We start from the raw sequence: 24,823 nt of genomic DNA, 5'->3' as shown, positions 1-24,823 counted from the left end.
AATTTGTAACCCAAATTAGGGATGGCAGTGGACCAGGGCGGGGGACAAGGTCTCCACCCCCACCTCGTTTCAAAATAGGAACCTTCATCCCTGCACGGGGATGGATTTTAACCTCCACCCCGGCCTCCATCCCCGGTCCAAACGGGGGTGAGGCGGGGTGGGGCCCCGTTTTCCCTCGGTCTATGATCATTCCTTACAGGATTGGGGATGGAGTGGGGGCGGGGATTGAGACGGGGACGGGGTGGGGCGGAGAAAAGTGTAAGTCTATCCCTGCCTCCATCCGCGCACATGGATAGATTTTAACCTTCATCCCCGCCTCCATCCCCGTTTCATGCCCTTCATCCCCGGTTCAAATGGAGCGACGTTGTCCCCCGGTCCACTGCCATCCCTAACCCAAATAGAGCCTAAATGAAATACTTTACACGAAAATGGACATTGATTTCTAAAAATTACTGCCAGCTCAACTTAAAAGCTTTTTATGAATGAATTTAATATAAAAAGTGGTTGATGATAAAAACACTGTCCATTTGTGCCAACACGATTTGACGTTTGTTCCATTCATGGTGGCTCAGCATTCCGAAATTGTGAAACAACTAACCCGTATACATAGGTAGGGGTGGCAATTTCTGACACGACCCTACCCGACCCGCCAGCCTCTTAGGCGGGTTCGGGTTGGGCTTAAGCCAACCCGTTTAATAAACGGGTCGACCCGTGTAACCCGTTTATTAAACAGGTCGGGTTCGGGTTGGGGGTATGCCAACCCGCCAACCCGGCTGACCCGTTTAATAAACGGGTTAGGCGGGTGGGTCAACCCTCCAAGCCGACCCGCCAACCCGTCTGCTCGACCCGTCAACCCGCCAACCCGACCCGTCAACCCGTCCCGCCAACCTGCCTACCTGCCAACCCGATCCGTCAACCCGACCCGCGAACCTGAAAACCCACCCGTTTACCCGAATGGGTTGGCGGGTCGTGTCGGGTTACCCGTTTATTAAACGGGTCGGGTTCGTGTTTGCCACAGCCGACCCGTTTAATAAACGGGTCGGGTTCGGGTTGAGGTATGCTGACACGCCAACCCGCCAACCCGACCTGCCAACCCGCCAACCCGACCCGATTGCCACCCCTATACATAGGGGTGTGAATGGGTCGGGTTTATCCGGACCCAACCCTGACCAAACACTATAGGATCTGGGTATGGTGATAAATAAGAAGACCTTATTAAAACTCAGGTCGGGACTCAAAGGTCTTATTAATATATGGATCTGGGTATAGTTTTTGAAATTTTATACCAGACTCAGGCCCGACCCAAAATTTTCAATGTAAAAATGATAAAAATATTATTTTATCAGGTATGATCTGGGTCTGATTCATGTAGTTCTTATCGGGTCCGGTATGGTTTCTCTTATAGTGGATCCGATTAGACTCAAGTCCTACCCGATATCATACCCGAAATAGGGTCCAAGTCTAGTTCCACTTGGATCCGAACCAAACCCGACCCGTTGACACCCCTACTTATTAATTGACACCCCGTCCCCGTGTAACCTGTCTGGGAGGCTTTCTTGGAAAGCTTGTTTTCCGTAAACTAACAAAAGACGCATTGTTTTCCATCAAAATCTGATCCTGGAGAGAGAGAGAGAGAGAGAGAGAGAGAGAGAGAGAGAGAGAGGAATGGAGGAGAGTTCTGAGGAAAGTGGCGGATCAATTGATCCTTACTCCTACAAATTGGTACTCTCTTGCCCTACGGGCCTCTCCAGATCTCAGGTTCTCTCTGGATCTTCTTCGCTTGTGCATAGTATAGGGTTTCAATATTTTATTGTGTTTCATTTTGATTCCTTAGATTGGCTGTTCGTTGTCCAAAAATCCGCTTTCCTCTGTCGTTTTTTCACGAAGGACCGATTTTTTAAGAAATGCACGATCATGGTTCGAATATTATACGTAGTGCGTCTTTAGGGCTTGTTTTTGATACCTGAATTGTGAACTAAGAACCTCATACTGTTAAAAAAGGGTTGGAATGAGAATATTGTTTGAAGAGAGCGACACATTATTGGGAATTACATACGGAAACGGTTGGGAAATGATGGGGATAAAATAATGTGAGCGGCAAATGTTCAATGGTGTTTGAAATTACTTGGAGGCTCTTAAGGGCGGGTTTGAATGCATTGAGTTGGAAATTCCATTGGAATTGGATTCACCAAGTCGAATTCCTGAATATGGCGCCAGACTAGTGACTATTTTCAATGTCTTATTTGATGAGAGTTTGTGATCTGTAGTTTGAGCGTTTTTTCGGTATTTGAGAGAAATTCTGGGCACTGAATCCATCTAAACACAAGGACTTCTGAGTTAGGATGGAATTCCAATTCCAAAAATTTGAGTTTGAGGCGGTCCAACTGCACCTTAATGCCTGCAGAGAATTAGGGTCTTTAATGTTGTGGGAATTTTACATAACTTGGAGAAAGAGAAAAGGTTGATGTTGGTACAATCCAAACGCCCCTAGTGGTTGAAGGGAATTAAGAGCTTAATTTTGTGGGTGTTTTTCATAATCAGAAAGGATGGAGATCTATGTCACCTGGGTACGGTTGCGGGTATGGAGATTATGACACAGCAATTAAAAAAATGTGGGTAAATATCACATAAGTACAAAATAGATTCAAAATAAACTAAATATAATTTAAATATATATGCTATATCTAAAATATATATATACATATATATATATATTATATACTGAAAATATAATTATAAATCATAAATTAAATGCAAACTTGTACGTATGGAGGGTAAAACGGTGTGTCTGGGTGTCAATGTGTCGACATGGGGATATGCGTGTCGACACGGGTACGGAGGGCAAAATGGAGTGTTCGGGTACCATAGACGGAGATTGTTGTTTGCATTGTCTGAAATCTAGTGTGTGTTTTCATTTTTTGGTCGAAGCTTTTGGAAATTGAACACATGAAAGTGTTGGCTATGGTTTCCTGAATAAGCCAGATGGGCTTTTGGTTAACTTTGGTTCGAGGTGAAGATCCCAGATTTCTAAAACTTGGTGTTTGGAATGTGTGGTCAGGCTGTGTCAACACAAATCAGATAAAGTGAATGAGCACTGGATTCAACAACCGTGGGCATCCTTGTTGTTTCTTTATTTCATTTAATGTTGCTATCCATGCTTTTGAATTATAATTCCTTAAGACTTATGTCATTCATCCAAATGTGTCATGTTGTGTTTTTTATACGAAGGAGTGTGCATGTTGAAATGGTCAAGTGCCTAAGGATTTATGAAAAAATTAACATATTTTCTACTACTTCTGCCTATCAAATTATTCAAGGATATTTGCTACTCCTTAGTTCCTTATTTTCTGTTATGCCTTAGTTTGCTGTTCAGTTAATTTGGTCCATGTCTTGTTAGAAGATGGTCTTTCCAATCAAATATGCAGAAGCCATTTATCTTCTATCTTGGGATCCTGGCTTACATTATTTATAATTTACTCTGCTTTGAGGTCATGAAATTTCTAGCTTAGATATGTTTATGCGTACAATAAATTGCTCAGTTTGTGAAGATATTTATGTATGGAGTATAGATAAATTGATGAGTGTTTAAAATCCCATGTCACAACTTGGGAATTTTCAGACCCCACTCATTTGACTCCTGCAGACTTGATACACTTTCTCCTAGGTTTTGGAATTTCATTTGATTTTTTGTTTCCTGTTTTTACATGTACAATTTCTATGGAGAACCTTCTTTGGAACTACTTTTGAGTTGATCTCCTGAACTTTTTAGATTTGTCTCTCTGTTTTTGTGTTTGCTTTATACAGGCTTGTGAAGATGCTACGTTTAAACTTAGGGTATGTTGGCAACACCTGTGATTTTGTAACTTTCACATGTTTCTTGTGATTTTGAATAACATTTTAGAACTTTCACAGGGGCATTGCAAACGTGCAAAAATGCAACCTGTGAATGTGATTCCCATCTATGAATGTTGAAGCCTCAAAACTTGTGAAAGTTTTACACAAGTATGACGGTGTATAAAAATTTCACAAGCATTAATGCTTAGCTGTGAATGTGTTAAATTAATGACATTACATGACACATTCTTATATGATAGATTTTCACACAAGTCAAATTCACAACCTAAAAGCAAACATGAGAAAGTTAATGCTTGAAAACAACGTTGTGTGTATCGTATGATATGGTACTATAAGTATCGTTACTATGAGGAATATTTATATGATACACACTAGTATCGCAATACGAGTGCGTCTCGTACCTGTATCTCATGTATCGTACCCTATCGTATGATACAGTATCAACACACTTAAAAAAGGACCAAATTGTCTTTTTTCCTTTTTAAGATTTAAAGACCTCTTGAGGGCTGACTCCTTCATTTGTGTAGAAGCCATTAGAGAGGTATCCACACACCCTAGGACTCGCGAGAGCGATTTGGGGGCTGATCCATTTCCAAGGGAGAGATATTTTGCGGTTTGTTCAAGTAAGAGTGCATTTCTTCCATTTTTTCACTCATTGAAGTGGGTTAAGATAAAAAAAACCCTATTCTAAGTATTTTTTCTTCTTATTAAGCTTTTTTTGGGGAAGATGACATCAAATGATCCGGCATGGCAATGGGGCACTCGAGTAATGAGTGAAAACCAATTGAAAATCTAGTGCAACTATTGACATATGTGATTTTATGGTTGTAGTTTGTGTAATTTATCATTGTTTCATGTGTTATGTTTTTTTTAGAATTTTTGCTAAATTTTCCTGATTTTCATGAATTTTTTGGATTTTTTTGAATTTTTTTATTAAAAATTTACAATTTTTTATGATACAATACATATGGGTAACAATACATTACTTACAACCTTGCTTGAGAATGTGAATCACACAAATCACTTTCATAGGAACAAAAACTTTTACAGCTACAGTAACCTATGATCAAAACAAACATGCCCTTATTAGCACCATAATACATCTCATGCTAAATGAGTTTCTCTTAGCATTTATCAATCTTTTACCCCTTTAGATCTTACAAGGCACGTTCCTTTGGATTCCCTAATGTCCGACTCTATAAATCAATATGCTATTCCAAATAACTCATAGACAAGGAAAAATGATGCAAGTTTAAATATGCTGCCAAAATAAGTACCTTGCATGGCTATAGTTATCAACATTAAACATTTCTCTTACTCATTCCATTCACAATCACTTTTCAGAGTCATGCCTACTAGATGTTCTTGTTAGTGTAGTACTTGATGAGGGCATCTTAGTCATTTAAGTTAGATAATGGTATGTAATGGCTTATTGTAAATCTTAGTATTTTAACACTTGTTTTGTATACAACACCTAATAGGCTTATTATAAAAACCACTTAATGATTGCCCCCATGCTAGTTGTTGGTTGTCATGCACCAGACATTGTAGCTTTGGTTCTTCTCGCACCTGGCTGCTTGCTTCTTGTGTGCTACCAACACGTCAATTTTGGTGCTTTGCTCCATTCTAGTTGCTTACTTTCTATCTATGTCACAGGGATTCGGCCAGCAGGGTGCCGCACCCGCGTCGACGCGACGCGACTTGGGTGCGGTCAACACACCCAAGGTTATAAATGTCCAAATCTGCACTTGAAAAAAATATACTGTTAAAAATTAGTGTTACGGCTATTAACTGTTAAAAATTAGTGTTATTGCTGTTAAATGTTAAAAATTATATATATATATATATATATATATATATATATATATATACACACACACACACACACTCTCACACCCCTGCACCCAAGTTTTTTTAAAGTGTCGCATCGCTGCACCTGCTCCCGCACCAACATCTATGTGACATAGCTTTCTATCTATTGACCACCATCATAGGTCTATTGTTCATGATGAAATAAAAGTTGTTTGCTTCATCATTCGTATGTTGTCATCAATGCAAGTTTGGTGCTCCCTCTTGCATTGGTCTCTTGCTTCTTGTGTGCTGCCACCAATGCAAAGCTCCTGTTTTTTGCATTGTTATTGCACCATCGGCATCAACTAGGTTTACCAGGATCGTCCTTTCTTCTGAATTGCCATTAGTGTCATTTAATGTTCAAGACAATCGAGCTAAACTTGCATCATCAGTCTCCTAATAAGAACCAGTTTAAGTAAGAAATTCATCATTCATCTCCTACATGACAATAATTCAGGGGATTTTTAAAGAGTAATGGAGGGGATTTCAAGAAAGTAAAATATCAGTTGGATGGCTTGACTGGTCATGGGCTTTATGTTTAGGAGTGAATATCAGGTCGACTTGACTCGACCAGACCTGACTTGAAGCCCTTAGTGACCGACGGGCACAAACCTACCTTCGACCCATTGAGTACCCAAACACGATTGTTATCGGGCTCAGGTAGGAATTTCTAATTCCTACTTGTTGGATTGACTTGGGTTGGGCTGGCCAATTGGTCGGGTTAGACAATGAATTCGGGTGGAGAGAGAGAGAGCTTGTTAGCGGTTGGTCAGAGTTGGGATGGAGGCCAGCAAGCTGGGGTTTGTGTCCAGCCAATGTGGCCTCCTGCCTCCCCTTTCCTCTTTTCTCCCACAACAAAAAACCTTTCTCTTTTTTTTTTGGGTTTAGTTCAGGTAAGGACCCAACTAAAGGGGGTATAACTAATGGGGTTGGGCTCAACTTTAAATTAATCAGGCTTGGGTCTAAATTAGATACCAAGCTCAGCCCATGCTGGGTCAAGTACTCGACTCAATCCACCCCTATTTATGTTCCACCTTCTGATATCTCTTTAATTAATTATTTGGAAATCCTCTGGTACTATCATGCTGAAGATGCTTGACAAGTTTTTTCTTTCAAAATGGTTCAGCCAACCTGTTTTGGAAGGAGTTTGGTGATGCAAATTGGTGAACTGTCTCTTAGACATCAATGACTCTAGTGACAATGTAGAGAAAGGGACCAAATTGGTGGTCCTGGGTGGCAGGGAGGGTGGCAACAACATGAGAACAAGAGTTTTGCATTAATAGTAGCATATGGAATGCAAGCAACTTTCGTGGAAGAAGTATTAGGCCTGCTGTGGTGGAAATGCATAAGAGGTAAGCAACTAGGAGAAGAGAAGCATCAAACTTGCAAATATTAGTGGTGCATGAGAATGAAGCGACTACCATTTGGGTTGGGAAGCCGGTGTGTGTGTGTGTGTGTGTGAGTGGATCGGATCGGTAGTATGGAAAGAATTCAATCTTCTCTTTTTTGAGGGAAAAGGAAAATTTGTTGGAAAACAAATTGATGACGAGGCATTACAATCATGAATAGAAAAGGGAAAATAGATTAAAGTTTTTTTATAATCCAACCCAATTGGAACTAATCCATGAGATATTCCAATCTTCCCAGTAATTAACCCCACACACATGTGAATGTAGTGTTGCAGTCTTTGATTAATGATTTCCAAATTCCAAGTCAAAATGCACATTTTCAAACAGTTGTGTTTCTTTCCTTCCAATCTGCCACCTTTCTTGGAATAGCCTCATCAAGTATCATTTGACACCTAAGCAACTAGGATAAGCATAAAATAGAGGTGTCTAGACTCTAAATATAGGATGACTATAAACAGGTCTATTGTGGGAAATAATCAATCTCTCACATGACGACCCTCAAGGTATGTGATAGAGAATGAAGCTATACTAACGGATAGGAAACAGAGAAATTCCATTCTGGATGAAATAGGCAAAGGATGTAATGAAAACACAAGTGCCCAAGAACAATGCCACTAAGGGATACAATGAGTGCACACACACAAAAGCCTCTAATGGAAAAAATACAATAAGCCACAAAGGGTTAATACATCACACTCACAAAAGGAGCAAGAGAGGACAATAAAAATAAATATAATTTGTATTCAAAATGCTTAAGAAAAACATTCACAAGAGTGGGGATGAAACCCTCTTTAAATAGGCCACAAGGCAGCTCAATAGAGCTGTTGGGGATCTCCCAACAACTATAATTATAGCTGTTGGGGAGCCCCAACAGCTCTATTGGCTGTTTACAAAAATGCCAGGGACACCAAATAAGAAAGATTACAATGCTGCCCCTAATGGAAAGCTCCTATTACATAGGGAGAAAATGATGAAAAATGCCCTTGGTAGGCATTACTAATTTACAATCATAGAAACATAATATATTACATGTATATATAAACAAATATATACATATATGGATATATGTATATATTTTAACAAGGACCCCGTCCCATTCCAGTAGTTATGGTAACCTTTGTCTTTCTCTTTTTAGAAGAAAAATGAGGTGCACCCTCTTTTAGGATATGGGGCCTTTTCTGCGCACGAAAATGGTCAAAGCCTAGTCGAGTATACCATAGCCCCGGCCACACCATCCATCAGTGTTTGACCAGAAAGCCGAATTAGCTGATGGAAATAAGAGCACTTGAAAGATGATAACCATCCTTTTCTACCTTACCACAAAGTTATCATTGGCTCATCAAAGCGAAACTTCTTTGTTTTATATAGACTTTGGAAAGAGTATAGACTTGGGGCACAAGGAACCAGCATGAGGAAAATTACTTGATACCTGTAGGGACTTAGCTGGAAAAGGATTGGTACGAGGAGGAATGGATGCCAGCTAATATAGCATGAGGCAATGAAAAACTTAACTGTAGGTGAACTGCACTAGTTAAGTGAGTCCAAACATACCTTAGGGAAATGATCGTGCCTCATTGCAGTTAAACCAAGCCACTCCTCCAGAATCCTTCAGGTACTTGAGGAGATGTTTCTCTGTTTTTTCTGGAGAGGTAGAAGGCATGCATCAAGAGAGAGAACAAATCTAAACCAACCAGAGTTAGATTTCCAAATTTGTTTATCTATTGTGCTCCAAAGGGACTCCTGAAATCCCTTTTAGGAGTAATAAACTGAGGTAACCTCTAGGCAAATCACCCAATCTAATACGTAAAAGATACCAGAAACAAGCTCCTTGAATTGAACATCTATGCTGAAAACCAGAAGTTTTCACTTTGATTGATCTTTAAACAGAAGTGTCCTCAAAAGGTTTCGTCAACAGCCAAACCCTCCAAAATTCTGTGTGTCAAGGAGCACATCTCTGCAGATATTAGATGAGATAAATCCTTCAATCTTAGCAAGACCATCCCCTCGATAATCCAGATTAAGTGCCTTACAGAACAGCCAACTTACCTAAGTCCTCCGACTATATCAAAGAGAGAGAGAGGATTGCCTTGACATAGCCCTCTTGTTGGCTTGAACAGTAATGTCTGTTAAAGAATCTGAGCAATGTATGCAGTTGAAGGTGCTTGTATTTGGTTGTGCTTTTCTGAAAACTATCTGATTCTATGTTCATTATGTTCTATAGTTATCCATATAACTTTTTTTTGGATTAGATGGTTGATGTATACAAGGTGTTAATTTGCATTTTCTATAATAAATGAAACTAGTTCCAGGGTCTCCTCTGTTCATTTTAGTTTCTTCTTGATAGTCTGGATATCATTTATATTTGGAAAAACATTATTTACTTGCCATGTGTAGATAAAGAAATAATACTGCTCATATTAAAATACGTGATGTATTATGTTGCAAATGAGTCATTTTTTTCTGGCAGATTCTAAGATGTTATTACCTGATTTTATCCTGTTCATTGCTTGTCTCATTTGATTAGTTGCTGGAGGCTATGTTAAATGCATTTTTTAATTGATAAAGTAATATTAACCATTTCTTGTCTTTTTGTTGGATGAAGGTTTTTGTGGATTTCAATGCTATAAAGTAATATTAACCATTTCTTGTCCTTTTGTTGGATGAAGGTTTTTGTGGATTTCAATGCTGCTTATGATAGGGTGCCCTGTCCGAATTTGGAATTGGAAGGATCTATATCCAAGGTTCTTTGGATAAATGAAATGCTATTTACTTTTATATCTGCTATTTATGAATAGTTTGCGTTACTATTTGATCAAACAGTTGTCTAAAATTATGCTCTCAGGTAATTATTTTTTAGGGTTAGCTTTCTCAATTGTCACTGATTTTCAAGGATTATGAACTTTGATGATGTTATCATTTTGATCTATTCCTGTAATTTTTCATTTACTAAGAAACAGACATGATTCACATGCATACGTGCCTCTATACATTGTTTAAAACTGCAGCTGTTGTTAATAATAGTTTAATCTGCTCTGTGAGAAGGTTAAACTTGACCCCATTATAACAAATATCTGGTAGCCATAATCTAGCTGCACTATGATGCCCCAAAAGGCTATAAAAATACAAAATTTGTAGCTTGTTGATGCCAACTTGATGATACAAAAATGGGCAATTGCTGAAGTCACAGCTGTCATCATGCATATTATTCTTTTTGTGCAATATTGTAAAATAGATATTTTGTATTTTTCTTTTTTCTTTTTTAGTTTGACTAGGAGTTGACTATTGGTTAGGACTAGTCTAACGGCTAGTCAAGTGGCCTTTTTTGTCTCTCTCTCTCTCTCTCTCTATATATATATATATATATATATATATATATATATGGGATAGTATTGCTTCACACTCATGGGTAAGGAGCCCCCTAGCGAAAAAATATATTATTTTCAATTATTTTCAGTTTTTTTACACATCTGACCCTCCAGAGATCAGATGTGATTTACATATTATGTTTTTTAGAAACTGACCTTTGGATCACGTTTTTCTGACATATATGTCAGCTTTTATGAGGTTTGAAAAATCAACAGCCTACCATGTACCAAATTTTCAAACCTCAAAAAACATGCTTTTATGTCCAAAAACTATGATTCAAGAGTTGATTTCTACTATTTTGACCATGCTGAACACATCCATGATGTCACATTTGGCCAAAACTTCTCCCTATGAGTTCTAACTAAGGGTTCCTTACCCACGAGGGTAGCAAATGCTATCCCTATATATATATATATATATATATATATATATATATATATATATATATATAGAGAGAGAGAGAGAGAGAGAGAGAGAGAGAGAGAGAGAGAGAGAGAGACGTTCTTCCCCCTCGTGTGTAAGCATTGTTTGTGCATTCTTCTTATTAACAAAATTAATATTTTTTATATTGTGAGTGTTGAAAGTTTTCCTCTGCACCTCGTTGAGAAAGAGAAGAGAGAGAGAGAGAGAGAGAGGGAGAGAGAAAACAATTACGGCTGTCACGATTTCTGTAAAAAGAAATCGTGACCTAACTTGTGTATTTAAGATACATTACAGTATGGGTCCGGCGATAAATGTACAAATAGTTACATGTTACATATCGGGTACATGGATCGGGTCAGATCCTATGCCTATACACCTTTTTCACCCCCCCTCAAGTTGATTATGGTTTTGAACCATGAACAACTTGCTTTTAAGCATCCAAAAGCGGTCCTTGGTTAATCCTTTGGTAAATATGTCTGCAACCTGTCTTTCAGTGCTGACAAACTCAGGCTCAATATCTTTTTCTTCAACCTTCTGTCTCACAAAGTGTTGGTCGATCTCAATGTGCTTGGCACGACTGTGATGTACCGGATTGAAAGACATGTTGATGACACTTTGATTGTCACAGAGCAAGGTAGTGTGGGAGATCTTTTCTCCTACTTCAGTTAGAAGTTGCCTGATCCATGTGACTTCGGCAGTGGCAGCAGCCATGGATCTATATTCAGCCTCAATGCTTGATCTAGCGATAACTTTTTGTTTTCTACTGCTCCAAGAGACTAAATTTCTTCCAATGAAGTCACAATATCCTGATGTAGATCTTCGTTCGTCAGGATCTCCTGCCCAGTCTGCATCACAATATACAGTAATTTCGTGCTCGTCTTGGCCATATGACTGTGGTAAATATATCAATCCATCTCTAATAGTCCCTTTCAGATATCGAAGGATCCTCTTGACTGCTTCCATATGTCCAGTACGTGGCGCATGCATAAATTGAGACACTTGATTGATTGAATAAACAATATCAGGTCTAGTGAATGTGAGGTATTGTAACCAACGTTTAAAAACTCGCCGAGTCAACTCGTTGACTCGGCTGACTCTGCTCGGCTCGGCCCTCCAGCGGGTCAACCCGATAAGGCATACTCGGGTGACCAAGACTCGGGCATGACTCGGCTAGACTCGGCCGAGTCACGAGTCACGTAGAACTCGGGCGAGGTCTGTCGTTTTCCTTCTTACAAAACTCGCTGGACGACTCGCGCGACTCGGGATGAGTCATGGGTCAAAAAAAACCGGACAACTCGGAGGGTTTGTTTTAATGGCAGTTTCGCAATATTAAATATTTTACCCTTTAAATGGTTAACGAAATGTGAAAACCTAAAGGGTTTTCACTGTTCATTGCGTTTAACCCTCGACTGAAGAGGGGAAAAGCCGAGAAGGTGCGGCTGCAGCTCCAGCCATCCGGCGAGAAAAGCGACGCCGGAAAGGAGTTTCCGGCGTGAGCAGTGACGCCGACGTGAGCAGTGACGCCGGCGTGAACAGTGGGATTTTTCTTCGTTTTGTATTTGCATCGCGAACATTAACTCCGGCGTGAACAGTGACGCCAGGTCGCCGACGAAGGCACATCGACGGCGAAGGCACATCGTCGCAGCTCCGACGTGTCTTCTCCAGCAAAAATAGTCCATCGACGACATTTTTCGGCGAGTTTTTCCGGCAAGATTTTCCGGCGAGTTTTTAAACGTTGGATTCAAGGTGGTCCTTCGGCTGCTGCGACATCGCCTGCGAGGCGTACGCCTTAGTATTTGAAGCGTACGCCTCACCTCAGTATTTGAAGCGTACGCCTCAGCACTTGAAGCGTACACCTCACAGGCGAGGCGTACGCCTCAGTTCTTGAAGCGTACGCCTCACAGGATATAGTTTGAAATACTGACCAAGTTTCACGTCTTTGTAACATGTATTTTCTTATTGAATTGGATTTAGGCCCTTGTTAGTTTGTGATCTTTTGTATGAAATGGTAGTTTGTCAGAATGTGCTAGTTCTTTCATTAACATAGGTTTTGCAATCCTGGAAAGTATATTATGTCACAAAGTAACAAGGGCCTCAACAAGCGTTGCAAGTAACGTACTCTGAATTCTGTGACAGCTCAGTCACGTTTTCCACCATATGTTCAATTTTTTTGGGGAAACAACAATGTTCTAGTTTGGTACTAGATGTAGCAACATTCTTCTAGTTCTTACTTAGACACCTGATTCATACCTTAAAATGTTGTGTTACTACTTAGTACACATCTTGGGGAATTGTTATCCCTGATGACTTCATTTGCATATGCAAGGGTGATAAACAGATTAAATGTTCTAATTTAGAACACTTTATTTGCATATGCAAGGGTGATAAACAGATTAAATGTCCCATAAAAAAACATTCAAGCCTGATTGGGGTTTAATACTGGGTGATCTGCGAAAAAAGAGTAGAATTTCTCCACACCAAATTCTGATGACTTCAGGAGCTGAATTGTTATCCCTGCACACTGAAATACACATTGAAAACTAGGCACAGACACACAAATACTGCAAGTCAAATTCCTCAGCCTTTAATAAATATATGACAAGTTCACTGGATTTTTGCTTTGAGAACTTCCACATGGTTACCAGGGGTACTTTTTTCCATTTTGAATAGCAGCCTGTCAAATATATAAATATCGTTTTGAACATTTCTATTATCTATGTTTGTACTTTGTATAAGAGATGCAGTTCTATTTTTTCTGCTTGTGTGTATGTCAATGTTGTAGACCTCTTCTTTTTTTGTGGACACTTTTCTTTGAAGGCTTTTGTTTATTTTTTTCACCATCATATTCTGGAGAAATTCAATGTGGCTATTTGGTAGTTTGTATGCAAATCAATAGCATTGCAAATTTCTTGTTCTTATCCTTGATAGATGCAGCCAAGATTGGGTTTGCTTTATTCTCACTGTTGAAGATGTAGGCTGCTGAAGTTGTGACATAATATGCCATCATTTCTTTCGCTATTTTAACCAAACAAATTTGACAAAAAAAATTAGCATGGATCCATTATTTATTTTTTTTGGCAACGAAGCATGCACTAATGGTTTTTTTGTTGTTGATAACTTGATCGTGCTAGTGTTAATAGTAAAAAAAAATGATAACTTGCTTATGCTGATGAGCATATACAGTGTTCAGTTTGTGTGCATTATGTAGTGTACCATGTATAGTTTTAGTTTTATACTTGTATGACACTATGTTTTTAAGTTTTTAAACGTTGTTCCTTGGTGGGTTTGTGCATAATCTACTAACCGTGCGTATGTTTTTAACTTTTCAAATTTAAAAGTTTTAGATTTATCAAATCATCAAAGAAATGTCAAAAGAAGGATCTTCAAGGACTCCAATAGCATTCACTAAAGGAAAGGACCCTGTGTGGGATTTTGGTTTACCACTTGATAAGAAAAAAAAGAGGGTACAATGTACTTGGTGTACAAAACAAATGAGTGGTGGCATTAATAGACTTAAGTATCATCTTGCTGGTATTAAAGGAGAAGTGAAACCATGTGACAAAGTCGAAGAATTTGTAAGAAAAAAAAATCGTAAGAATTTGGAGTCATTTAAGGAACACAAAATATATAAGAGAAATATTGTAAATGAGATTGGTTCCTTTGTTGAAGTAAATGATAATGATATGGACTTGTCAGATGAAAGTGATGAGTCTTCTGAGAAAAGATATATAAAGGGAAAAAAATTGATGAACGATGCCCCCAAAGCATAATCTTGATGCTTTTGTTAAAGTGAAGGCAGGGTCTCCATCAATGAAACAACTTGGAATAAAAGCAGCTTTGGATAAAAAAGCTAGAGATAGGTTATGTTCAGCTATTGCGAGATTTTTTTATCATTCAACCATTCCTTTCAACGCAGCCAATTCTCCTTACTTTACGAAGATGATTGGAGTTTGTTCCTCAGTAGGAATGGGATTGAAGCCGCCTTCTTCATCTGAGATTTCTGGAAGATTGTTACAAGAAGAAATTAAAAAAATTGATGATTATTTCAAAGAATACAAGGAGTCTTGGGCTGAAATGAGTTGTTCTATTATGGCTGATGGTTGGAAAGATGCAACACAAAGGACATTGATAAATTTTTTGGTTCATTGTCCAAGGGGCATTTACTTCTTGAAATCAGTTGATGCAACAAGTATCGTGAAGAATCGAGAAAATTTATTAAAATTATTTGATGAAGTGGTGGAAACAGTAGGTGCAGAGAATGTTGTTCATGTATATTATTCTGTTCTTTTGTAATTTTCTATTAAACATTGATATTTATAATTTGTCTAGTATGTTAATAATGTTTTGAAATTTAAAAATGACAGATAATCACAGATAATGCTGCCAACTATCAAGCAGCTGGAAAGATGTTGGAGGATATGAGGAAAACCATATTTTGGACTCCTTGTGCAGCTCATTGCATAGATCTCATGCTTGAAGATTTTTCTAAGATAAAAAGCATAGCTGGATGTGTGGAAAAAGGAAAAAGGATCACGAAGTTCATCTACAATCATACTTTTGTTTTGAACCTAATGAGGACTCAATTTTCTAATAAGAAAGAAATTCTAAGACCGGTTACTACAAGATTTGCCACTAATTTTATCATGCTTCAATCTTTGCTAGAACATCGAAGTGGTCTTAGAAAAATGATGGCATCAGATGAATGGAACAATTCAAAATATTCATCATTTGCTGAGGGGAAAGAGATGGAGGATATTATATTGAATAGTAATTTTTGGAGAGTCGTAGAATCAACTGTTAAAACTATAAAACCTCTGGTCAAAGTTTTGAGAATGGTCGATGGTGAAGAAAATCCTACAATGGGTTATCTTTATGAAGCTATGGATAGAGCCAAAGAGGCTATAAAAGAAATTCATGACAATGACGAGAAAAAGTATAAACCTTATTGGAAAATAATTGACAATCGTTGGGAAAATCAACTTCATCACCCTCTTCATGCAGCAACATACTATCTCAATCCCAAATACCACTATAGTCCACAATTTTCTAAGGTATGTATTTGTTTATATCTTTTTATTAATTGTTTTAATTTTTGAATATGAACTTTCTTTTATCAATTACCAATTTAATGTATTTGACTATTTGCACTATTTCATGCAATTCACAAAGCATCCTGAAATAAGGCGTGGTTTAATTCAATGTATTGAGAAGTTGGAGCCAAATATTTCAGCTAGAGTAAGAGCATGCAAGCAACTTGAGTTATTTGAAGACGCAAGTGCAGATTTTGGTACTTCTATAGCTGTTATGACTAGAGATGAGCATAAGCCAGGTGATTTATCTTTAACATTATTGTTGTGTTGTGCAAAAGAATATTTCTTTAATCAACTTTTCATTTTTGTGTGTTTTGGCTTTATGCAACAATGTGGTGGAAAATGCATGGAATATGTGCCCCCGATCTTCAAAAAATTGCTATTCGTATACTTAGTCAAACATGTTCTTCATCTGGATGTGAACGAAATTGGAGTACATTTGATCAAATTCACACTAAGAGAAAAAATAGATTAGCTCAAAAGAAACTTAATGACTTAGTGTTTGTCCATTATAATTTCCGTCTGAGAGAAAAGCAATTAAAGAGAACACGTCTTGACCTAATTTCTTTGGACAATATATATTTGCAAACACCAATCGATGAATGGGTCATGCAAGAAGGAGTTTTAGATGGAGATGAGGTAAAATCGTAAAAGTTTGTTGGATATTTTAACTTGATTAAAATTGTTTTAATTTAGTTTTTTGTCTTTCTCTATTGCATGTTAACTCAAATGTGTCATATTTTATTGAATGAAGGATTTCTTAAGAGACTTGGAGATGGAAGTTGAAAACATTGAAGAAGCTAATCTTATTGATGACGAAGGTGGTGATGGAGTTGAAGATGAAGATACAAGGGAAAATGCAACCACTAGTACTCCAATTCAGCCATTAATTTCTACTTCCAACTCAAGAATTGATTCAAATGAAGTTCCAAATAATAGCACTTCGCCTCTATTTGAGATTTGAGTCATTGACTTTTGACTTGAGAATTGAGATATCATATTTTGTAAAAGTGGATGAATTTTGGATGAATGAAATTTGATTTTGTCATTGTGTTATGATCATTAACTTTATATTTATGAACTTTGTAACTTAACTTTACTTTAGGGCTTATTTCTATTGAAATATTGAATTATTGTTTTGCTTGGTTGTTCGATTTCTTGCTATTAGATGAGTAATTATAAGTTAGATATAGTTTTACTTGATGTTATTTTAATTATTAATCAATTACACTAGTAATTAAGTCATTCTACAAACTTTTATATGTTTAAATGATAATTTATATATTGTTTTTCTTTTAAAATCAAAAGTTAACAAAACCCGGTCCGAGTCACCGAGTTGACCCGCCGAGTCACGAGTCCATAAAGAACGAGTCGAGTTCCGAGTCACGGGTTTTAAAACCATGATTGTAACATTCCTATTATGCTACGATACCTGGTGGGGTCATCACACAAATTTCCATCATGAGCGCTAAGTTTTTGATGAAGTACACTCGGTGTTCCCAGAGGCTTGCAGTCTTTCATGCTTGCCTTGCTGAGAACGTCTATGGTGTACTTGTGTTGAGTGAGTGTCAAGCCATGAGACTGGTTATCAACTTCTACACCAAGGAAATAGCGTAGAACTCCAAGATCTTTCATTTTGAACCTTTGACCTAATAAGTCTTTGTTTCTTGGATATGGTCCGCAGAGTTTCCTGTGATGATGATATCATCGACATAAATTAATAGTAGAGTGGTCACAGGCGGGTTTTTAAAAATAAATAATGAGTGGTCCAGCATGGAACGTGAAAATCCATGCTTCTGAATCTCTAGCGAGAAGCTATCAAACCAAGAGCGAGATGCTTGCTTCAGGCCGTAGATGGCTCTTTTTAGCTTGCATACATGGGTTTTACAATTTTGTTCTTGATATCCAGGGGGTTGTTCCATGTATACTTCCTCATTCAAATTCCCATGTAAAAATGCATTTTTTACATCAAGCTGACTCAAATTCCATCCATGTTCAACAGCCAGGGAGATGATGATTCGAATCGTTCCCATTCTTACAACCGGACTAAAAGTCTTATCATAGTCTTGCCCAGCTTCTTGAGTGAATCCTTTTGCTACAAGCCTTGCCTTATATCGTTCAATTGTTCCATCTGGCTTGTACTTGATTTTGTAGACCCATTTGCATCCGACAACATTTTTATCAGGTGGTCTGAGAACAACTTCCCATGTTCCACATTCATGCAAGGCTTGCATTTCATCATTCATGGCTTCTACCCATTTCATAGAAGCGGCTGCTTGATAATACATGATGGGCTCTTCATCCTTATTGATGGCAGTTAAAAACAGTTGAAGATCCAAGGAGAAGTTGTTATAACTGACCCACCTGTCAGTAGGATGTCGTATGCGGTTTGATTTTCTGGCTGCAAGAGTATGAGAAGACGCAGGATTGGCGGCTGAGACATGATCTGAATGGCTTGATGTTGTCGGTCTCTGTCTAGAATAGACAATGCCTTTGTATCTGCCCGGTACTTCCTCTGCATTCTGTGACCTCGACGTCCCAGTGTTCTCAAACACCTCTCCTTATTGTTGCACACAATCGGAGGAACATGCTTCATTGGAGCCAACAAAAAGTTCTGAGCTCAACCAAGGATAGTAAATTTCAGTTGGCATATTCATTGTGTCAGCTCCCTGATCAAAATTTTGTTTATCAAAGACAACGTTTCTTGAGGTTCTGATGCGTTTGTTGGTGGGATCATAACACCTATATCCTTTGTAATCATCTGCATATCCCACAAATCTGCACTTTTGAGCCTTGTCTTGAAACTTGTTTCTCAGAGACTGATCGATATGCACATAGCAGACACATCCAAAAACACGCAGATCATAATAACTAAGATGAGTTCAAAAAAGACAGTGATAAGGAGACTTTTTTTCCAGAACAACCATAGGCAATCTATTTATCACATGCACGACTGAATGGAAAGCTTCTGTCAATAGGTTGATGGGAAGATTGCTGTCATGGAGCATACTCATGGTACTTTCAACGATATGCCTGTGTTTTCGTTCAACAATTCCATTTTGTTGAGGGGTGTGAGGACATGACACCCTTCTTCCTATTCCGTTATTTTGAAGAAAAGAAATAAAATCACGGGATGAGAATTCCCCACCTCCATCACATTGGAAAAATTGAATGGACTCAGAAAATTGATTTTTGACAAGGGAAAAATTTTTTTGAAACAAAGAGAAGACTTCCGACTTATTTTTTATGAAATGTATCCAAGTGTATCGAGAATAGTTATCAACAAATATTAGATAGTATTTACTTCCAGATCCCGAAGCAATTGGGGCGGGTCCCCATACATCAGAGCAGATTATCTCAAAAGGTTTTGAAGCTCTCTTATTAACGGAATGAAAAGGCAATACATGACTCTTGCAGGAAAGACAACTGGAACATTTGTGACTGTTCTCATCCCTATTGAGACTTTCTTTTGGAATGAGATTATTGATACAAGTTTCTTAATAAAATGACTCCCAGAATGGGCTAACCGACTATGCCATAAGAATGACTTATTACATTCAGAAATACTAAAAACATTAGCAGAAAAGGATGAACACGACTCTAATGAGGGCTTTAAATTCAGGTGGACAGGGCGAACAACATGACAAGGAGCTTTTTTAAAGACATACATATTGCCTCGTCTCTTTCCTTCAACGAATGTTTCCCTCGTGCGTAGGTCCTTGACCTGCACAGAGAAGGGAGTGAATTCAACTGAAGCATTATTATTATCAATAAGTTTGGAAACATAGACAATATTTTTCTTAATGTCAGGGGCATGAAGAACGTCTGGAAGAGTAATAGTGGAATATGACATGAGAATGACAGTTTTTCCAACATGAGAAACAGGATGGTGTGATCCATCTCCAGTGACAATCTTACTTTTTCCAAAATAAAGAATGGGATTAGAAATCTTACCTGCATCACCTGTCACATGAGTGGCTGCCCCTGAGTCGACAAACCAAGTGCCTTCATCACTCTGCTTCAATTTCAACTCTGACAACGCAGATATCAGCAGATCTTTAATCTCTCCATTATTTGAGAACTTCCTTTTGTTTTCTGTCTGTGGACCCTTTCCTTTATTCTCTAGATTATGCCAACAATTCGCTTTGATATGCCCCTTTTTGTTACAAAGGAAGCAAGTAAGAATGAATCTTGATCCCTGCGCATGAGCGAACGTATTTGGAGTGGGAAGCAGACCACGCCCTCCGTGTCCACTTCGCCCTTGTCCTCCTCGTCCTCTACCATAAGTTACTCCTGTGGCAAAAACTTCTTGAGAATTTGTGTGAATGTGAGATTCCTCAGAGAACCCTTTCAGAGTCATCTCATACTGAATCAATTTTGCTCGCAACTCATCAAAGGTAGAAAGAGCAGGGAGACACAATAGTGAAGTGACGATCATATTGTAGTTGGATCCCAATCCACTCAGAGTCTGTTGTACCATATCACTGTCACTCACCGCGCACCCTATAACTGCAAGTTGGTCTGTGATAGTCTTCATCTTGTTCAGATATTCCATGATGGTCATGGAATCTTTTCTCAGCATTTGAAATTCCCTCTTGAGAAAAACCATTCGTGCCTGCGAAACTTGTGAATATGTTTGAACCAATTTTTCCCAAAGTTTGAGAGCAGTACAATTGTCGGGAATTGCAACAAGGACCTCTTGGGACAAGGTGGAAGTGATATATGCAACCACCGACTGATCTTTCCTTTCCCAGTTGAGGTACTCTACGTTCTTGACATACACAATTGAACTTACTCCTTTGTCATCTTTTTCCTCTCTCATAACAAATTCGAGTGCAGCGAGAGTGGTTCCATCAAGGTGACCCAAGAGACCTTGACTCCTTATAAAAGGAATGATTTGTCTCTTCCAGATCAAGAAGTTTGAGGTAGTTAACTTTTCAGAAACGAGTTGAGTGAGAAAACTTGAAGAAAGATTGGATGAAGAAGAATGAATATCCATGAGGAAGAGTTTTAACAAGAAAAAGGAACCCTTTTTGTGTTACCAGAGTATCCACAGAGTGCTCAGTCTGCAGCCAGAGATGTTTGCTGATCGTCCTTTTTTTTTTTTACGGCTGAGAAATTCAAAAATCTGCAACCAGAGGCTGTCAGAAGAAATTCAGGCTGTATTCCAAGACTGAGTTTTCTTTTCTACTTTTGAAAGGTCGGATATTTAAGCAATGGAAAGAAAATCAAACTGTATTTTCAATGTGAAAGCAATGAGGAAAGGAAGAAAAAAAATTGTATTTAAAATGTGGATCCCACTCGTAACAGTCAGAAGAAATATGATACGAGAAAGGGGTTCTGAGAGTCGATATCCAGCCCTGCCCGATATCCAAGCCCAGTATAAGAAGGGATACACAGGCTCTATTCCAAGAAATTTGATGTCGCAGACCTGCCCGATATCCAGCCCTGTATAAGAAGGGATACGCAGAAAAGAGAAGAAAAAAAAATTGAAGGGATACGCAGAAAAGGAATTCACGCGAAACAGGCTTTTCCCTTTCTTGATGTACAGGATCACCGTGAACCAGGGTTCACATGAGCTCTTCGTGAACAGATTAGGAATTCACGTGAGGCGTGAATCCACTAAAGGAAAAGAAAAGATTGAAGAAAAACAGAAAAGGGGAAAACGAGAGATGGAGATTGAGAATGGAGGTAGAGAGAAGAAAACTGAAGAAGAAAAGAAGATGGGAGAAGAAAGAAACCTCAAACCTTTGATCTGTCGCACCTTTGGAATCCTCCGCAACCCCTAGATGGATCTTCGCTCTGATACCATGAAAGTTTTCCTCTGCACCTGCATTGAGAAAGAGAAGAGAGAGAGAGAGAGGGAGAGAGAAAACAATTACGGCTGTCACGATTTATGTAAAAAGAAATCGTGACCTAACTTGTGTATTTAAGATACATTACAGTATGGGTCCGGGTCTGGTGTATCCAGACCCGATAAATGTAAAAATAGTTACATGTTACATATCGGGTACATGGATCGGGTCAGATCCTATGCCTATACACCTTTTTCAAGTGTGTGCCTTAGTGCGGAGCCAACCCGGTGACTCAGTTGACTGGGCCCAACTCGGTCACTTGTTGGATCAACCTAGTAAATGATCTAGGAACTCATAAAACTTCGCCGAGTCATGTGCTGACTTGGCCGAGTCTGCTGAGTTTTGGCATTATTCAGCCAAGTCATAGGTTGACTTGGCCGAGCCATACATATATTTGACATGTATATTTGTATACTATATATTTTGTATATGATTATATCTTATATGAAATATAAAAAAGTTTGTTGCACATATATTAATAAAATTATACAATAAGCATATTATAAAAATATCATATAATACATTGTCATACTCCTAGTCTTGGTGGTTCCCCGTAAAGTTGTCACCTGGCTGTCACCTGGGTATAGGTGCGGGTACGAGTATGGATATAGAGGGTACGACACGACAATTCCAAAAAATGTGGGTACGGAGACACGGTTATATATATATTAAATATTACATAAATACAAAATAAACAGAATATAATCTAAATATATATGCTATATCTAAAATATATATTATATGAAATGGTTAGAGAGGTGAAAAGAGTCAAAGAGGCCACATGTGAAATGAGTGGAAAATGCGTAAGTAAATGGGGAGGTTTTATGTACATATATTTACATATTTTATATAAAATATAAAGTTGACATGATCTGGCTGCGTCACGAGTCAATTTATGACGAGTCGAGTGATGAGTCATTGGGTTTTAAAATTATGGTCCTTAGTGGTGTGTGCCCTTGACCTTAGTGGTTATTGTGTTCTTGCTCTTAGTGGCATTCAGATTTCATCTCGTGGAGGATATCTCATTACATGGTAATCAAAGCCATCGACTCTTGATCCTTGGATTTGAATTCTATATCTTTCTCCTCTTCTTCTACTCTCCTCTCTTTGATTCCACCTATGAAGGACAAGTAGACCGTTACTGTTGTTCTCATCAAACTCAATGATTCCAACTATGTAATGTGGGCTTCCATCATATAGAGGGGAAAGGATGGGGATTAGTGAATGGTTCCGAAACGGAGCCTAAACTAATCCTCACTAAGAGTGAAAATGAACCATGATGTTGAACTTCAAGGAGATGCTGAGTATGAAGAAATGGAAGGAGTGAAAAATGGGTCACTCTAAAATAATGTATTAGCTTATTAATAGCATCAACATGAAGATTTGTTCTAGTTTGACAAAATTTAAATATGCTAATACTGCGTAGAATTATCTTAGAGATATGTAGACTCTTAAAGATATTGCATATGTGGACAACCTCTCAGGCAAGGTTAGAACCACGAGACAAGGAAACATGAGCATTTGAGACAAGAAAACATGAGCATTTGAGAATATTACAATTCTCAATCTCAACTGTGGGATGAGCTATCCGTGCTTGAGCCAAAGTAGCATTGCCCTTTGGACATAAAATTCCGAGAAAAAAAATCAAAGCAAAGCAATTTTGTTAATTTGTGAATGGGTTAGGACCCAAATTCGAGACTACAAAATTGACTTTGATTCATAGAGGAACCACACCTAGCACGGTTGAAACATTGGAAGAACTAAGTATGGAGGAGAATAAATTAAAGAAGCAAAGTTCTAAGAATGATGAAGATTCAGTCTTGGTTGGTTGTTTTTAGTCAGGATCTAATACTCATGTATACAAGCCACCACACTTTGAGAGATAAAGTAATGAATATGAAAGCAAAAGGAAATCATTTGCCATCATTGCAATGAGTCAAGACACATTAAACCTTTTTGTCTCAAATTAAAGAAAATAGAGGAAAGGAAGGTGGCTTCGGTTGGACCATCTCAAGAGACTAGAGACATGGACAACAATGGACATACATCAATTGGGAATATGTTTCTCAATTGGTGAATACGCTTTAACCGCTTCTCAAAAGTCAATCATCAACCACGGGGACTTCATTTTCTCTATCTGAAGCTACAATCTCTACCTACTTCGATTTTGATATGGCCCTTTGGATTCTTGATTCAAGAGCATCCTATGTCACATGGATTCGGCTAGCAGGGTGCCACACCCACATCGACGAGACGCGGGTGCGGCCAACCCGACCCTGGGTGTGGTCAACACACCCAGGATCATTTTGGTCTAATTTTTGGACTTGAAAAAAAAATTTGCCAAGAAATTTTTTTTTGCCCTATATGTCACAAGGATTCTCCAACTAGGTGCCGCACCCTTGTCGCACTCGCACCCGCACCCGATGCGGTCAACCTGACCCTGGGTGCAGTCAACGCACCCAAGGTCATTTATGTCCAACTTTTGGACTTTATATATATATATAATCTTTTATATTTTTGCCGCACCCCCACATCTGCATCCGCACCCGCACCCATGTGACATAGAGAGCATCATTTCACATGACACCTAATGAGTTTGTCCTATTCAAATGTCACTAATTTATACGATTCTTGTGTTTTAACTGCCGATGAAACTTTTCTTAAACTTAAAAGCTTAAGGGATTTGAAAAGCTTTTTCAAAGATTCAAAATTTTTATGTTCCTAATGTTAGAGTAGTGCCTAAACTCAACTTGCTTTTTGTTTCACAAATCTTGAACAATGGATGTGAAATCTATTTTTCATCTAATGGTTGTTGGGTGCAGGATCGCCAGTCAAGAAAATTTATTGGGCAAGGCCGAAGGAGAGGGGATCTTTACTTCATAGATTCACTACGTTTGCCAGTAAAAACAATTTCTAATTTTGTTGAAAAGAATGACAGAAATATGGCACAGGAGATTAGGGCATCCTAATATAT

At 38.4% G+C, this 24,823-nt stretch overlaps 1 protein-coding gene across 9 annotated transcripts in view; it reads left to right on the top strand.

Annotated features, from left to right (window-relative positions):
- Nucleotides 1-1,601: 1,601 nt before the first annotated feature.
- NUDT9 (nudix hydrolase homolog 9) overlaps nt 1,602-24,823 on the top strand; it is a 74,072-nt gene continuing 50,850 nt past the window's right edge. Inside the window, exons 1-4 of one of the 9 annotated variants that reach the window (XR_016431344.1) lie at nt 1,602-1,758; nt 3,805-3,834; nt 4,383-4,478; nt 9,782-9,856. Coding sequence is in view for 8 of the 9 variants with exons in the window: in XM_090002755.1 (XP_089858881.1) it covers nt 1,666-1,758; nt 3,805-3,834; nt 4,383-4,478; nt 9,782-9,856 (294 nt within the window). In the remaining variant the exon portion in view is untranslated. The remainder of the gene's footprint in view (nt 1,759-3,804; nt 3,835-4,382; nt 4,479-9,781; nt 9,857-24,823) is intronic. The other 8 variants (XM_090002755.1, XM_090002761.1, XM_090002756.1 and 5 more) reach the window with 8 other exon arrangements.

The sequence above is a fragment of the Nuphar pumila genome, chromosome 4 (assembly GCF_984573655.1).
Source record: "Nuphar pumila chromosome 4, dmNupPumi1.hap1.1, whole genome shotgun sequence".
NCBI classification, from domain to species: Eukaryota; Viridiplantae; Streptophyta; class Magnoliopsida; order Nymphaeales; family Nymphaeaceae; genus Nuphar; species Nuphar pumila.
The sequence above is the reverse complement of the archived record's forward strand: the minus strand, read 5'-3'. Positions and strand labels throughout refer to the sequence as shown.